The sequence below is a fragment of the Rhinolophus sinicus genome, chromosome 14 (genome assembly GCF_057876585.1).
Source record: "Rhinolophus sinicus isolate RSI-liver-muscle chromosome 14, RSI-T2T, whole genome shotgun sequence".
Taxonomy (NCBI): domain Eukaryota; kingdom Metazoa; phylum Chordata; class Mammalia; order Chiroptera; family Rhinolophidae; genus Rhinolophus; species Rhinolophus sinicus.
In genome coordinates, this window is record NC_142514.1 from 1,111,568 (window position 1) to 1,127,610 (window position 16,043).

At 53.5% G+C, this 16,043-nt stretch overlaps 1 protein-coding gene across 5 annotated transcripts in view; it reads right to left on the minus strand.

The window, feature by feature from the left end:
* MORN1 (MORN repeat containing 1) overlaps positions 1-16,043 on the minus strand; it is a 54,011-nt gene that overhangs the window by 21,432 nt on the left and 16,536 nt on the right. For 3 of the 5 annotated variants that reach the window (XM_019712058.3, XM_074334249.2, XM_019712060.3), the window contains exons 8-10: positions 13,693-13,803; positions 8,061-8,184; positions 7,516-7,688 (exon numbers count right to left, since the gene is read on the minus strand). In XM_019712058.3, the coding sequence (XP_019567617.3) occupies positions 7,516-7,688; positions 8,061-8,184; positions 13,693-13,803 (408 nt within the window). Of the gene's footprint in view, positions 1-85; positions 6,205-7,515; positions 7,689-8,060; positions 8,185-13,692; positions 13,804-16,043 lie in introns of those variants that run through there. The other 2 variants (XM_074334251.2, XM_019712061.3) reach the window with 2 other exon arrangements.

Below are 16,043 nucleotides of genomic sequence, written 5' to 3' on the forward strand. Positions count from 1 at the left end.
TGTAATGCAGGGTCTCTGCTCCCACTTCCCACACAAGGACGCAGGACACAGCGAGGCCAAAAAGGAACAACAACGCAGCCATAGGTAGGGGAGTCACACCACTATATTCTCAATGGCGGCTGGTCGAGACACAAAAGCAAACATCTGCCAGTACCCCAACGAGGGGTCCTCCTGCACCCCAGTCTCACTGGCAGCGGGCGAGACACAGGAAGTAGGATCCACACGATCCGCAATCCACAACCCGCTTGCTAACCGCACTAGCTAGCTGCAATCCGCCGTCCGCTTCTCTGCCAACCAACCAACCCCCTAGCGTAGTCACAGCAGTTATATCAGTGACTAATGGCTGACCGGTAACAACTGATGGCCAGCTAGTCACAGCTGATGGCCATCTACTACCCGAGCCAGCACCTTTCCACGTGAGGTCGAGAGCCTGGAAACTGCTCTCCTGGCTCTGTGCCCAGAAGGGTCTTGGTCAGGGCCAGGCAGGAGCCGCTCTGTCTGACTCCGGAAGCTGCCAGCAGCCACTGGCCGAGTTTAGTTCACGGCCCCGTCAGAATCAAAACTTGAGGGAGGCTGGGATGCAAATGAGGTCACCGTCCCTGGCTGGTCTGATGGTCCTAAGTGGCCTGCGGCCTGTCCCGCAGGTGGCTCAGATCCCCAAGGTCACAGGCAGCTTCTCCGTGTCCCCCCAGGGGTCAGGCCTCTGAGGCCTCGACCAGGTGGGTGAGAAGAGAGAACCAGGCGGGTGAGAGAACCGAGGCGGTACCTGTGGGTCCTCGCCTGTCGTCCCTTTTTCGTCTAAAGACCCTTTGCACCCAGCACGCAGCCCGACCTTCTGAAAGGCACAACCACGTGGGTGCAGATTTCCCACCACACGGGACCCCCGCTCCACTGGAAACCTCCCGCCAGCAGAGCCAGATGGAGCCCCAAGAGCCCCCCAGCCTCCTGTCTCTTCTAGGACCCTGAAACTTAGGGCTGACGGCATGGTGGGACCGCGGCAGCATCAGGCTCCTGCCCTCTGGCTGTGGCCCGAGGAGAGGCAGGTGCCCCCAGCTCTTTCCTGGCGAGGAGACCGGGGGCTACATTCCCACCTGACCCCAGGTTGTTGCCGACCCCCACCGCCCAGCTGACCGGCTTCTCCTCCCCCAGCAGTCCCCCGGCCCCCGTGTCCTGGAGATGAGAGGTGTGCAAGGGACACACTCCAGCTGTGGTGGCCTGGGGACCATGCGGCTCCCACCCCTCTGGGGCCTGGCTCCAGGCAGACATACCCCTAACATTCGAGTTTATTTCCATTGTTTCCACTGCGTGGGCCCTGGAAGCAACGTGGGATCTTTATCACTCCCACTACACTGTGTGATTGTGCGACAAGAAACTTGCAGGACAAACTTTCGTTTTAAATATGGATCTTCCATGCTACCCTGACGTAGCTAACCAGAGAGAGTTAATAGTACAGCGTGTTACCCCCTGGAGAGGCAATGAAATTTCCAGAAGTTGTCTGCTACACATGCTGTCACTTTTACTGGCAAGATCGCATCAGCGGCAAAGGGCGCCTTGATTTTTAAATTCATCTCACAATCACGGGTAATTCTTCGCAGAGCCCACCTGATGAATGTTCAACAAATGAAAAGACGAATCACTCAGATCCACTGGAAACATTTCCTGGGAGGGTTTTGTGCGTTAGAAAAAAGAAGAAACGCAATAGAGGTTCTCTCTGCTGCTACGGTTCCCAAATCCAGTCTGCGGGGATTGTCTGAACCACTGGGGCTCAGCCAGCCTGACCAGGTCCCCCTGGCAACTACTTGCACCTGTATTAGGATTCAATGGGCCTAAATTACCAGGGTCGAGGCAGCCACCCCATAGACAACAATTAACGTAAAAGGGCTTCACCGTTTAAAGCTGTGGGTGGGAATTACAAAAGGTTAAGAGACTAAATATAAAAATCTTTTTGAATATAAAATCAATGTGCTTTGTTACTAAAATCTGGGTGTTGTAATTTAACCAAAGTGGGGTTTAGAGCATCTGGCAGTCGTCCACATCTAGAAAAACGTCTTTTCTTCTCAACGCAAAGCAAATTGTCTACTCAAAAGTTAGAAACAATGAAACAACTGAAATATTTCATATCAACAAAATAATAAAATACGAAGTTTTGCAATTACATATTACTGACATTAGACCTCTGGACAGAGAAAGCGTTTCTCGCCTCATTGGAAACCAAGTTTTAGGGGTTTGTTTTCTTAACTGTCTCTTAGCATGTTGATTTTTGAGCTGAGAACCTGGTCCCAGTGGGCGCATGAGAGCCAAGCTCCCACGGGGGGTGCTGGGTGGGCGCCCGAGCAGCCCCAGGCCACCTGGCAGCTGGAAGGAAGGTGCTGGATGAGCCCAGGGGCCTGCCCCTGCATGGTGGGGGTGGCCGTGTGGTCAGGGTGGACCCCAGTGGCCTTTACCCAGCTGGGGTGGCGGATGCTCTGCAGGGCAGAAGGTATCTAGTTCTGCTACCCAAGGTTCTGAAACAGACTCGAGGGGCCATATTTCCTTCTAGAGATCGGGGGTGGCGGGGCAGGAGGGCTGAGCGCCTGCAGCAGGGGCCAGGTGGGTCTCCCTGCGCAGTTCCCGCCCCCTGGGAACCGGGCTGCATGTACACCGCTGTAGGCACACAAGCTCGAGAACATGTAGAAACATGGATAATTGCTTTAAATGCAAGACGACGCCCGCTCTGCTCTATTTTGGGTTGCCTCACGTGGCCTTGCTTCTCTCTAGGGCGGTTGGGCGCCTCCTTCCCACCCGGCCTCTGGGGGCCGCTGGGAGGGAAACCCCCTGCCTGCTCAAAGGACGGCCTGAACACTGGGCTGCTTGGAGGCGCCGCTTCCAGCAGACGGCCTGGACCGGGCAGCCGCCAACAGCACGTCCCCATGTGTCAGGTGGTCCTTGCCCACCCATGCTGCCCTTCCCCTGCCCGCTGACCGCCCAGATCACACCTGGCACTGCCTCCAGGAGAAAAGGCTGCAGGTGAGACCTGCCAGATGTCCTGCGACGCTGCCTCCAGCAGCAGACCCTGTGGCCAGGCCTCCCGGCTCTGCCTCTGCCCACTGGGGCCCCTGCTCAGGATTAGAGCACGAGAGCCGGGAGGGGTCACCCACCCAGGACTAGGGTGGCCCCCCAGGGCAGTGCCTCTCGTCTGTAAGGGAACCTGTGACAGGAGGAGGCCAGGGCACTCAGCACCGGTCAGTCCACTGTCTGGTGGGCAGCCAGCTTCCCAGGACCTTCAGTAGCTGCTGATGCTGGAGAGCTGAGGGCAGGGCCCATGACCACAGTCCCCGCTGGGCTGACAGGTCCGCGTCCTCACCACCAGCTGGGTTTGCAGTGACCACCTGACAGTCCTGTGCTGGGGCTGCAGGGTGAGATGGCAGGGCGTGGCAGGGCACACCTCCTTCGGTAGGTGTGGGTGTGAGGGGATGCAGAGGGACGGGGACGCAGGAGGCCCACATCCCTGCCCACGCGGTCTCCCGTCGGCTGTGGAGGCAGCAGGGCCCAGGAGCGTCGGCTGGTGACGGGGTTTCTCATTTGAGCTCACAGACCATTTGGGAAAGATGGCTGCCTGAAACGAAACCTCCATTCTTCTCAGTAAGAGAACCTGGTATTAGCTGGCAAACTGCGTTTCTGGTCTCCCTGCGGCCTGGTGAGATCCCACAGCCACATTTTGGCCAATGAGACACAAGCAGCAGTGGGCGTGGCACCAGGAAACTTCTGCGGGGGGCCGTGCCTCCTGTGCCCCTCCTGCTAGTAGGAATAGGGGCCTGATGGCTGGTGTATGGACAGCCCTCGAGGACCACAGGGGTCCCTGGTGATCAGGAGGGCATCACCTGGCCTCTGAACTTCAAGGCGAGAAGAAAACGTGGATGGAAAGAAGCCACTGCTATGGTGTCAGGAGAGAAGCAGCTGCACCTGGTCCGAGGACACAGCCAGCCCGAATGAAGCCGCGCGGAGCAGACGCTGGCGTGAGCTCAGCAGCAGGCAGGTCAGCTGGAGAGACACGTAGTGGGGCTGCTCCTGGGGAGAGCAGGGCACCCACGCCATGAGGCCTCCCGAGGGTGCCCGGGGTCAGGCTGTGGGCGTGTGGGTGGTCAGTAGGGCCTGGGCTGAAGGGCCGTGCAGAGGAGTTTCTGCCCTGGATGCCCGTTGTGCTGCACTCGCCTGCTTGGGGACGGCAGTACCTTTAGCAGGAACACTCACCACAGAGACTTTCTGGCCCAAGCTTATTTCAGGCCTTGTGCTGTGTTATCTTTCGACCTGAAATTCGCTGGGCAGTGGCGTCCACCCTGCACTTCTGAGACCCATCCGTGGGACAGTCCTGGCTGCTGGCCGTGGACGTCTAAGACGCTCAGCAGATGCCACGTTCCTTGTACTGTGCCCTGCGCCTGCGGCTGGCACCCAGTTCAGCACAGAGTGGCAACTGCCGGCTGGAACCAGCACGGCCACCAGACTCCTGCCTCCCTGAACAAGGGCTCGAGGGTCTTTGGCGAAGAAAGAGACGCTGGAACTGGAAACGGGTGAGCAAGTGCCACAACCAGAGGGGCGGGGCTTGTTGGGTTCTGAGGACACAGAGTACTCTGTCACCAGGAAGGACTTCTGGTTTAAGTCCCCACACTGGGAGGCTGTCTGGAAATGCCGTGGTCTTTCAGGATAACGGATGAAGAACGCTTAAGTGACAGGCATCTATCACCACGTCACAGAATGAGCCATGCACCCCCGCGCTCCCTGCCCTCACCAGGTCCAGGCTCTGCTCTGCACAGGGGTCTCTGGGCATTGCTGGGCCAGCTCCTCCTGTGACCGAGTGATGCCCGCTGGGCCACATGCAGGCCGGGGGCCTCCTGGGCTTGAGCGGCTCCCTTGTCGCAGCCATTATCATTTAGGGTTCTCTCTCATGTCCAGCTCACCACCGTCCTACCTGCGGCAGAACTGAAATGTGCAGTGACTTCATTTTCCCTTTGCAGAATGCACAGGGGCACAGCCAGTGGCAGCGTGTCCGTGACCTGGAGCAGACGCAGCCCCCACCCCAAAGTCTGAAGGGCTCCGGCATGAGCAGGGCAAGGAGCCGAAATTCTTGGGGTGAGGGGCCGAGGTTCCTGGGGTGAGGGGCTGAGGTTCCTGGGGTGAGCAATCGAGATTCCTGGGGTGTGAGGCTGAGGTTCCTGGGGTGAGGGACTGAGGTTCCTGGGGTGAGAGACTGAGGTTCCTGGGGCGAGCAATTGAGATTCCTGGGGTGCGAGGCTGAGGTTCCTGGGGTGAGAGGCTGAGGTTCCTGGGGTGAGAGACTGAGGTTCCTGGGGTGAGCAATCGAGATTCCTGGGGTGCGAGGCTGGGGTTCCTGGGGTGCGAGGCTGAGGTTCCTGGGGCGAGAGGCTGAGGTTCCTGGGGCGAGAAGCTGAGGTTCCTGGGGTGCGAGGCTGAGGTTCCTGGGGTGAGAGGCTGAGGTTCCTGGGGTGAGAGACTGAGGTTCCTGGGGTGCGAGGCTGAGGTTCCTGGGGTGAGAGGCTGAGGTTCCTGGGGTGAGAGACTGAGGTTCCTGGGGTGAGGGGTGGAGGTTCCTGGGGCGAGAGGCCAAGGTTTCTGGGGTGGAGAGGGACACTCTGGAGGCTGTGGTCCTGCAGACTGTTCAGGGGTGAACCTGTTCCCATGAGGGAAATACCAGTTTTGGGGGAAGTAAAAGCAGAAGGGGGTCCCCTCCCTGCCTCCTCCTCCTCCATTCTCAATGTGCACTTCCTGGGGTCAGACCCCATGACGGACAATGGGGGGGCCATGCAGTGGGGCCCTTGGTCAGCAGTCCCGGAGGTAGACACTGTCAGGTTCTCACTTTACGGAAGAGGAAACTGAGGCACAGGGAGTTTCAGCTAGAAGATGGAGGAGCAGCAGCAGCCAGGCCTGTCATCCCAGATGCACCTAGGGAGCATCCCAGGGCTTTCTGATGCAGCCAGAGCATTTGATGGACGGCTGAGATGGCTGCGGGGCTGAGGCCTGAGCGGGTCTCCCTAGAGGCACCTTCCTGCGGCCCCACCACTTCCTAGCAGAGGTGGGAGCCATCCGGGGGGCGCTGGAGTCCGGCGCCTGGCGGCACGGCTCCTGTCACACGCTCCTGGAGGCACGAGCTTGCCTCGGGCCTGGTTTCCATCCAGACTTGATAGGCTCTGAAATCCCTCTGGCGGAAGGCTGGTGCCCAAGAGTGTTTTTATGTAGAAATGAGACCTGTACTCAATGCAGCTGAAATTGCTTCGATAAACTGAGGTGAGAGTGCACGACGGGTGCGGCCAGCCCCCCTCAGGACTGAAGCACCCAGGGAAAGGGCCAAACCCCTCTCCTTCCCCGTCAGGGCAGGTCTGGGCATCTGTGTGGTCACAGCACTTCAGATTTGCCCCATTTTGCCCTGGGACACCGCCCCCCCAGCAATGTCCAGGGCTGGAATCGTAATGGGGAAGCTGGGGGCAGGGCTGGGCAGAGCCCCCAGACCTAAAGTGCGTGTGCATCTGCCCAGTGGGTACCCCAGCTGTGCTTCCTGTAGCCAGGGTGCAGGGGGACCAGGCCGTCAACTCAAACGCCGCCCCCACTAAGAGGTGAGCATGTGTGTGATGCACAGAGCAGTGGCAGGTTCAGCATCCCCGGCACAGTAACGCAGTGAGTGCCAGCACCCGCTGCCGGGAATAATTCCAGAATGATCTGTGGCAAAACCAGACCATACACTATACAGAAGCAGGTTCTCGCTTGCCTGGTTGGTGGGCGTGGGGTCTCTGTCTGGCTCTGGAGCCACATCTCCATGGGGAATCAGGACATGCCCACCAGGCAGGAATGGAATGAGCTGGAAAACCCAGTGAACACGCAAGACTCGTCGGGGCTGCTGGCTCCCCATGGAGCTGGGAGACGTGGGAGGGGCGCAGGGCAGGCTCCCATCTTCGGGAGCCGTCATCAGGTGACCTGTCCAGGCTGACACAGGCCTCCTGGTGGCAGTGGCCTTGGTGGGTTTGCCACCTTCCCTGCCTGACCCTGGGCCTGACAAACCCAGAAACAACCCTGAGGCCACAAGCCCAGAGGGCTGTTTCCACTGCCAGGCTTATGGCAGATGAAGAGACAACCTCACGTTGCACTCATGGTGACAACCAGGTCTGCACGTGGGGGCCACAGCACAGCCGCCACAGCCCTGGGGCTGCTCTCCCCACCCCCCGGGGGCATTGGGTTCCCACAGGAAGGACGTGCACCCCAGTTTCCTGGATGCCCAGGGCAGGGCGGCCACAGCCTGCCTCCTACTCACTGCCATGGCCGCTGGCCCCAAGGAAGAGGGTCCTGCTTGCTCTCGGGCTGAGTCTTGTTGGGGCCTGGGCGCCGTCTTCCAGGGACGTCCTGTCTCCCCCAGGTCCACTGTGCCTGGCTTCTCAAGGGTCAACTTTGCTTTCCTCTGCCCGAGGTCTGGGGCACCCACTGCCGTCACATGTACCTGAGCGCTGGGGGCAGCTGGTTAATTCCACTCACCGGACAGGCTGCCAGGGGTGTCCTCCTGGTCACACAGAGCATTTGATACCATCGTCACCTCCAGATCTCCCTTGGGGAGAGGTGAATCGGTGCTGGCACTTTCTGGGGTAGCGCTGAGCTCCGGGCCCCCAGACGTGGGGCTTGACAGAGGATAGGAGATGCACTCAAACCCACTGTGAAGGGAGCACACAGGGCTGGGCTCAGCTCAACACCACGCTGCGGGGACACGGTGGCCAGGGCCATTCCAGGGAGGAGCAAGGGCCCAAAGTGGCCACTGGGGGACTAAGGGAAGGAAGCAGGGAGGGACGGGGAGGGGTCATGTTCTGGGATCGCCTGAAACCGTGCTGCAGCCCATCCCTCCCTGTCTCCTGTCACTTTGCCTGCCACCCACTGTGGGTGAGCATGTCGTGTCTGGAGGGTCACTGCTGTGTCCCCAGCGCTGGGGTAGGAGTGATGCGGGGAGGGCCCCAGGTGGAGCAGTTTGGGACAGTCCTCCACCCCTCCCCCACCCCCCATGTGTGTCACCCACAGTCACCCTTACTCACAATGGGGTCTGGATGGGCAGCTCTTGGCTGTCCTCGTCCACTTTGAAGAAGCTGACCTCTGAGTAGGCTGGGAGCTGCACATACCTGACGCCTGCTGAAATCTTCAATACCCGGCCGTCCTCACCTTCCAGGAGAGAGCAGCAGACTGTGCCAAGGAGCAGGACGGAACGGCCCCAAGGACCTGGGTGTCCCCCCACCCTCGTCCTGTCGGGCGGCGGCTCAGAGCAATGAGCACGGGGAGGAGCGTTCACAGCATGTCCAACCTGAGCTCTCTGCTCACCTCCCAGGCTCCTCCTCCTGCCCTCGGCTGAGCCGTCCACACTCTTCCTGACCCAAGCCCAGTTCTGGGCCCCAGGGCACCGGCTGCGCCTCTGGCACTGGCCCATCCCTCTGGGAGGGTGTCTCCTTGCTGGCCTCACAGGAGCATGGGCGATGGTGCGGCCGCAAGCAGACACGTGGAGGCTTGCCTCCCTCGTGGGTTGGTCACCAGGGGGCACATTGCTGCTCATTACCCATTTCCCACCCTGATTGTGGAATGGGCTCCATCCCACTCATCTACACCCCCGAGGTCCACACAGCCGGTCACATGGACTCTGGGCTCAGGGTCCAATGGAGAAATAGTAGCCGCTGAGCAGCACCAGTGCAGCCTGTCGCCAGCCTCTCAAGCTGCTGAGATCTGGAAAAGGAGACACGGCTGGGCAAACACGGGAAGAACTTTGACTTGGAAAGAAATGGAGTCAAGTATAGCATAAAAACCCAACTGTGGTTTGATCAGCTTCCGTTTCTGGTCAAAATGGAGTAAGTGGAACCGATTTACCCTCTTACTTGAAGCAGCCAAAACAGCAGATGAAATACAGTGACACAGTGATTTTCAAGGTCCTGGGCATCAGGCAAGCACAGTGGTCCCTGACGGATGGGAACAAACGGTGTGGACCCCATGTTGCCTGCTCACTGTCTCAGAGAACGTGCGGGGTTGGTGCAGAGAGGGGATCCGAGCAGAGCCCAGAAAACTCCCTCAGGTGAGGAGACAGAGCTGGACTGTGGCGCTCAGGCGCACAGCAGGAGTCTTAGAGCCCGAAGCTCGAGGAGCAGAGCAGGGAGAGGACCCTGGTGGTCTGCAGGGACCTCAGGTGGCCAGCAGAGCACAGATCAGTGCAGAGTGCGAGGAACGGCCCAAGAGAAAGAGGGACCAGGCCCAGGGCTGACCTGGGATGGCGAGTGGTGCTGGTCCCGTCAGCCAGGCTGGGAGAACTCAGAGTCAGGGCACCCTGGGAAGTGTTCTCAGAAGGGTCTTGCTTCAGGAATGGGGACTAATTGGTTTTGGAATGAACTCTCTTCCAGACCTAACAAATCATAAAAGCAAGACCTGAAACTGTGTCCAAGGAACTTAACTGCACCCAGAACAATGCTCAAGAATATTTATAGGAGCACAGAAATATCCTGCCCCCAACAAAGTAAAATTCACAATGTTTGGCACCTAATCAAAGATTACCAGGCACGCAAAGAATTCAGGGAAGAATGGTCCGTGACGAGGGGGACACTCTTATCAATCGAAACCGATCCAGAACTGACACAGATGTTAGAATTAGCAGAAAAGGGTGTTTTTCAAAGTTATAACTGTATTCTGTTGTCCCCAAAATTAAGAAGAGACAGAAGATATTAAAAAAAGAACGTCAAATTTCTAGAAATGAAAAGTATGAGACGAAACATACACTGGATGTGATCAAGACAGATGAGACACTGCAGAAAGAAAGATTCATGAACTTGAAAACACAGAAACGATCCAAAGTGGATCAAGATGAAAAAGAAAAAAAGGGAGGGAGGGAGAGAGGGAAAGAGAACCCATGAACAGTGAGACAACTTCAAGCAGCCTAAACAAGAATCACCGGCGTCCCTGAAAGAGAGGCGGAGAGGAGACTGCGACAGAAAGATTATTGGAAGAAATAAGTACTGAAAAATCCCCACCTTTGTTGAAAACTGTAAACCCACAGATCCAAGGAGCTCAATGGATCCCAAGTGTATGAAACATGAAAAAAACTACACCATGTCACATTAAAATGAAACGGCTCAAACCCATGAAAAAGAGAAAACCTTAAAAGAAGCTGGAGAAAAGGGCCATGTTTGTGCAGAGAAACAAAGGTAAGGACAACAGCAGATTTGTCACTGAAAACATCATAGACAAGGTGACAGTGGAGTGATATTGTGGACATACTAGAAGATGAACTAGGGCTCTATACCTTGAAAGAACTTGTATGAAATACAGTGTGACAGGTTCTCAAGGTCCCGGACATCAGGCAAGCACAGTGGTCCCTGACAGATGGGAACAAACGGTGTGGACCCCATGTTGCCCAGTCACTGCCTCAGAGAACGTGCGGGGTGGGTGCATAGAGGGGGTCCGAGCAGAGCCCAGAAAACTCCCTCAGGTGAGGAGACAGTAAAAATGAAAGTAAAATCAAGACATGTCCAGATGAACGAAAGCTGAAAGAATTCATCACCAGAAAATCTGTGTGAGAAGAAATGTTAAAAGGTGAAGTCCTTCAGGCAGAAGGAAAATCATACCAAATGGGGCTCTGGAAGGAATGAGAAGCAGCAGAAGTGGCAACTCTGAGGCTAAAGAGATGAGACTTCCTTCTCTCTGTGTTAAATACTCTTTAAAAAATAAATGACTGTTTAAACAAAAATAATAACTGCGTATCATGAAGTTTATTAGTTACACGAAAGTAAGATGTATGAAAGCAACAGCATAAAGATGGGGAGCGCAGAAACAGAAGTGTACTATTGCGGTTCCCATGTGTGAAGAAGTGTAGCCTGTGATAAGTTAAAGGTGTAGATTGTAAACCTTAAGCGGCTAAACAGCAAAATAAAGAGTTACAAATACTAAGCCAACAGAGGAGGTAAAGCAGAATCATAAAAAGACTCGATAATCCAAGAAGACAGGAATAGAGTATAAAGGGGAAAACACAGCTGAGGCAAATAAAAAACAAATAGTAAAATGGTAAGTTTGAACCTGCTATATCAATAATTATATTAAATGTGAATAGTGTAAACATTTCAAGGAAAAGATAGAGATGGTTAGACTAGATAAAAAAGCAAGACCCAACAACATGCTGCCTACAAAAAGCACACCTTAAACATAAACACACCAATCGGACAAGGATGCAAATGCCAGTCAGAAGAAAGCTGCAGTGGCTGTACTAACACCACAGCAAGTAGATGTCAGAGCAGAGATTATCACCAGGGACAAAGAAGGTGATTTCACAATGGTAAGGAGTAAATTAATTAAATGGCATAAAAATCCTAAATGTTTATGCCCCTAATAACAGAGCATCAAAACGATGAAGCAGAACTTGACAGAAATGAAAGCAGAAATAGACAAACCCACAGTTATAATCAGAGATTTCAACACACAATAACTGACAGAACAGGCAGACCAAAAATCAGCAAGCATATAGCAAACTTGAACAACATCAACAGAATATACCTGATTGATATTTATAGAACATTCCAACCAATGAGAGCAGAAGCCACACTCTTCTCAAGGTGCACACAAGATATGTACCAAAATGGACCATATTCTGGGCCATAAAAAAAGTCTCAATTAATTTAAAAGGACTCAAGATACACAGTATGACTCTCACCACATGGAATTAAATTAGAAATCAGCAACAGGAAGATCTCTGGAAAATCTCCAAATATTTGGATATGAAACAACACACTTCTAACTAACTCATGGGTCCAATAAGAAATCAAAGAGGAAGTCAAAAAGTATTTTAAATTGAATGAAAATAAAAACACAATATATAACAATTTGTGGAATGCAGTTAAAGCAGTGCTCAGAGGGAAATTTATAGCAATAGACTCCTATATTAGAAAAGCAAGGTCTGAAATAAATAACCTTAGTTTCCATCTTTAAGAACTAGAAAAAAGACAGTAAATTAAACCCAAAGTAAGCAGAAGCAAGGAAATAAGATAAAAATAGGAATAAATGAAACAGACAACAGAAAACATAAAGTTGCTTGTTTATCAATGAAATCGATAACCTCTAGCCAGACTAGTCAGGAAGAAAGGAAAAGACACCAATAATCTGCATCAGGAACAAGAGAGGTAATATCACTGCATTAAAGGGAGAAGAAGCATGAACACGCTTATGTGATGAATCTGGCAACTTAGATGAAATGAACACAAATCCTTGGACAGAACAGCAGAGCTCACTCAAGAAAGAGATAAGCTGAATAGCCCTGTGTCTGGTCAAGACTGCGGCTCAATGCCACTTGACAGCCTCAGGACTGCAACTGTGAACAACACCAAGTGTGGAGAAATCAGAGCCCTCGGGCTGCTGCTGGGATCGTAAAATGAGGCAGCCACTTGGGAGAACAGTTTGGCAGTTTCTCTAAAAGTTTAAAGAACTTTTATATACATAGGTATATACACAAACTATATATCGGTATATAACTAAGAGAAAGGAAAACATACGTTCACACAAAAGCTTGAAGACGAGCGTTCACAGCAGGTAACCGTGCAAACAAGCCAGGTGTCCCTTGGCGGGTGGGTGGGTGACAGGGTGTGGTGTGTGTCTGAAAGGAGATGACTGGGCTGCAGAGGGGAGAAGGCCGATACACGCTGCAATGTGGGCAGGCCCCGGAAACTTCACGCAAGTGAAAGAAGCAGCGCAGAAGACCACACAGTGCACGATTCCACTCATACGAACTGTCCAGAAAAGGCAGGTCCACAGACGGTGGAGCCCTGGCTGCGTGGGACTGTGGATGTGGATGGGGTGTGAGCAGGCGCGAGGGGTCTTGGTGGGTGAAGCAAATGTTGTAAAACCGCACTGTGGTGCAGTGATGGCTGCCCAACTCTGTAAATGCACTAAAAATTGTGGAATCACTAATACAGATGAATTTTACGGTATGTAAATGATACCACAATAAAGTTGTTAAAATAAACCAATTGTGACGAAATCAATCTGGTGTATGCTACGTACACATGGTGGCTTCCTCATTAAAGCTTGCTGAACTAAGGTGAGAGTGCGCATTAGGAATCACAGGTGCGAATTCATCAATGGCTGGCCCCCCCCCGGCGGTGGCACCGGTGGTCATGTGGGGCCACTGCTCGCCGGGCCTCCAGCCTTCTCAGCAGCGGGCACGAAGCACTTTGCTCCAGGAGTCAGTGTCCACCTGCTGCATCACCGCAGGGCTGACCAGGGGACTTAAAAAGTCCACCCAGACAGATGGAAACTTGTCCTCAATTGGGTTCCCCGGAGGACGAGCAGCTCTCCCCTCACCAGGCTGAGATTTGCCCATGCAGCACTGCAGGCACTGTCCTCAGGTTCTGTAAGGTGTGTGACAACCGTGGGTGTGCACACATGCACACACAGGCATAGAGCCCACATGCTCACACACATGCACACGCTTACACACGTATGTGCCCACACGCTGCGTCCTGCCAGCTGGAGGGCTCGCATGCCTCCTGCCCCTTCTGCCAAGGCTCCCGCCGTGAGACCTCAACAGTCAGCGGCGCCAGCATCAGGGCTGCCAGAAGCCACATGTGGCACCTAGTCTGCGTTCTGCTGCTTGAGAATCTGACACCTGTTTATCTTTCTGGAAAGTTCTGCTGTCATCCTGGAGACACTTACTCTCCGCCACTTCGCCATTGTCCTGCTGCAGCTCCACCCGCAACGTGAAGGAGGAGCTGTGGGCCACGTCCATCACCTCTGGACCCAAAATCACAGTCCTCGTGGCTTGTGCTGGGAGAGAGCAGAGGGTCGCCTCAGTATGTGGCTGGCCGCCACCCGCCCACGTCCCTAACAGGGGTGGGACCCCTGAGCCAGGGGCTTCCTGCACCTGGGAGGGGCGCTGCGCAAACCATTACAATGCACGTGGCTGCAAAGGCTGGAAATCTAACCGGCTGCCTCACGAGAAGTGACCCAAGAACTAGGATGGTGACCCCGTTCTCAGGGTCAGCTGTAATTATTTTCTTCTGTCATAAAATATGGATATTTCATTCCAGCACTGGGAAGTGAAAGAAGCGGGGGTACAGAACATATCTTTCCACACACCATCCTGATTTAGCTGACGTTAATCACAAGAAGCTAAAGCAAGTAAATGTGTGTACGAGGGCAGGCAATGAAGTTCAGGAACTCATCCTAGAAAAAGTGCTGCACACCCCATTGCTGAATGTCACTACGGTCACCTTCGAAGGACTCCCCTTGGGAAGCTACGCACTAATGCCAGGGCCTAGTCCACCCTTCAAAGCAATTTTGGAACTCTTTTTCTGGAATGGCCACCAGAGCTGTTGTCATATTACCCTTGATGTCCTGAATGTCATCAAAATGTCTTCCTTTCAATATTTCCTTTGTTTTCGGGTAAAGAAAGAAGTCATTGGGGGCCAGATCAGGTGAGCAGGGAGGGTGTTCCAATACAGTCATTGGTTTACTGGCTAAAAACTCCCTCACAGACAGTGCCGTGTGAGCGGGTGCATTGTTGTGATGCAAGAGCCATGAATTGTTGGCGGAAAGTTCAGGTCGTCTAACTTTTCACGCAGCCTATTCAGCACTTTCAAATAGTAAACTTGGTTAATTGTCCAGTTGGTACAAATTCATAATGAATAATCCCTCTGATATCAAAACAGGTTAGCAGCATCGTTGCAACAAGTTCATGAACTTGTCAGATTTTCGTATGTGTAAGTAGAGTATCTATATACACACATACATAGTTTTTCAGATTTTAGTTTTAAGTGTTCCTACATTCTGTTTTCTGTTTTTCTATAAACACCCTTGAAAGTCATCCAATGTACCCTAATACTGCTACCTCTGCCTTGTCACCACTCAATATTGTTTGGGTTGTATTTGCTGTTTGTGTTTTTATCACTCATGAGACTGGTCAAACTATACAACAGAAGATGTGAGGGGAAAACTTGCTTTAAATTCTACTCTGTGCGTCAGTACCCATCGCAGGATTTTCCCATCATTTTCACACATCTTGTGGTTCTGAGTGGACTATCTCAGCCTCTCGTGCTGCACACATACGCACCTTCTGGCTGGGGCTGCTGTGACGAGCTCGGGGCCAGGCTCCTGAGGTGGGTTCCGATTTGGTCTTTGTTTCAGAGGCGAGGTCTGTTGGCAAAGCCACTGACCGTTCCAGGCCATAGTGGTTTTTGCAGGTGTTTCTATTTTGGCAGTTTCCTGGCTTCGTTTTAACTTTAGGTGCAGGAGATGAGTCTTTTTGTTGTTGTTGTTGTTGCTTTGTCCACAATGATTCAACTGCTTCATGAATTTGCTGACTTGTAGCATATGCCTTTTTCCCCATTACCTTTGCAATTATTATCAGCTGAACTGGGTGACAAACAGTTGCTCCTACGGTGGCCAGTCCCAGTGGATATGCAATTTTCTTAAATCTAGAACCTCTTCTTGCTGAAACCAAGCCTGCCAATCCTGGAACTGTCATCATTCCAATTTTCAGGAGAAAATCTCATGGTGTGGGTTCTTCAGATAAACACACGCACCTTTTCCAGATTGTACTATGTTCATTATCCTATTTCCCACAAAGACGTAAATGCCCTTGCACCCGCCCTAAGCCCCAGTGTAACCACCCGGCGCAGTGTGGGTGGAGGCAAAGCCCATTGTCAGCCACTGGCGAGACAGTGCGTGCAGCACGTGTGGGGACTGCTCTGGTCTCACTGGTGGCTTCTGGATCCGTTCCTCGGCTGCATTTCACACCGACAATGCACACAGCACCTGCAGGCACAGCTTCAGTTTTCCCATCCTAACGGCCGCCACGTCTGCGGCCCCCTCCATCCAAGTTTTTTGAGCTGTATTTATGTGAAGCGGTTCTTTTCGGAACTGACTTGACTGTATTTGATGGACTGCAGAGGCCGGCCAAGAGTTGAAGTGCACAGTCAGGTTTGCACACGGTGGACTGTCCAGACGGCCTCCCTCCTGCATTCCTTGGTGTGGGCCACATGAGGCGCTGTGGCCACCTGCCCTAG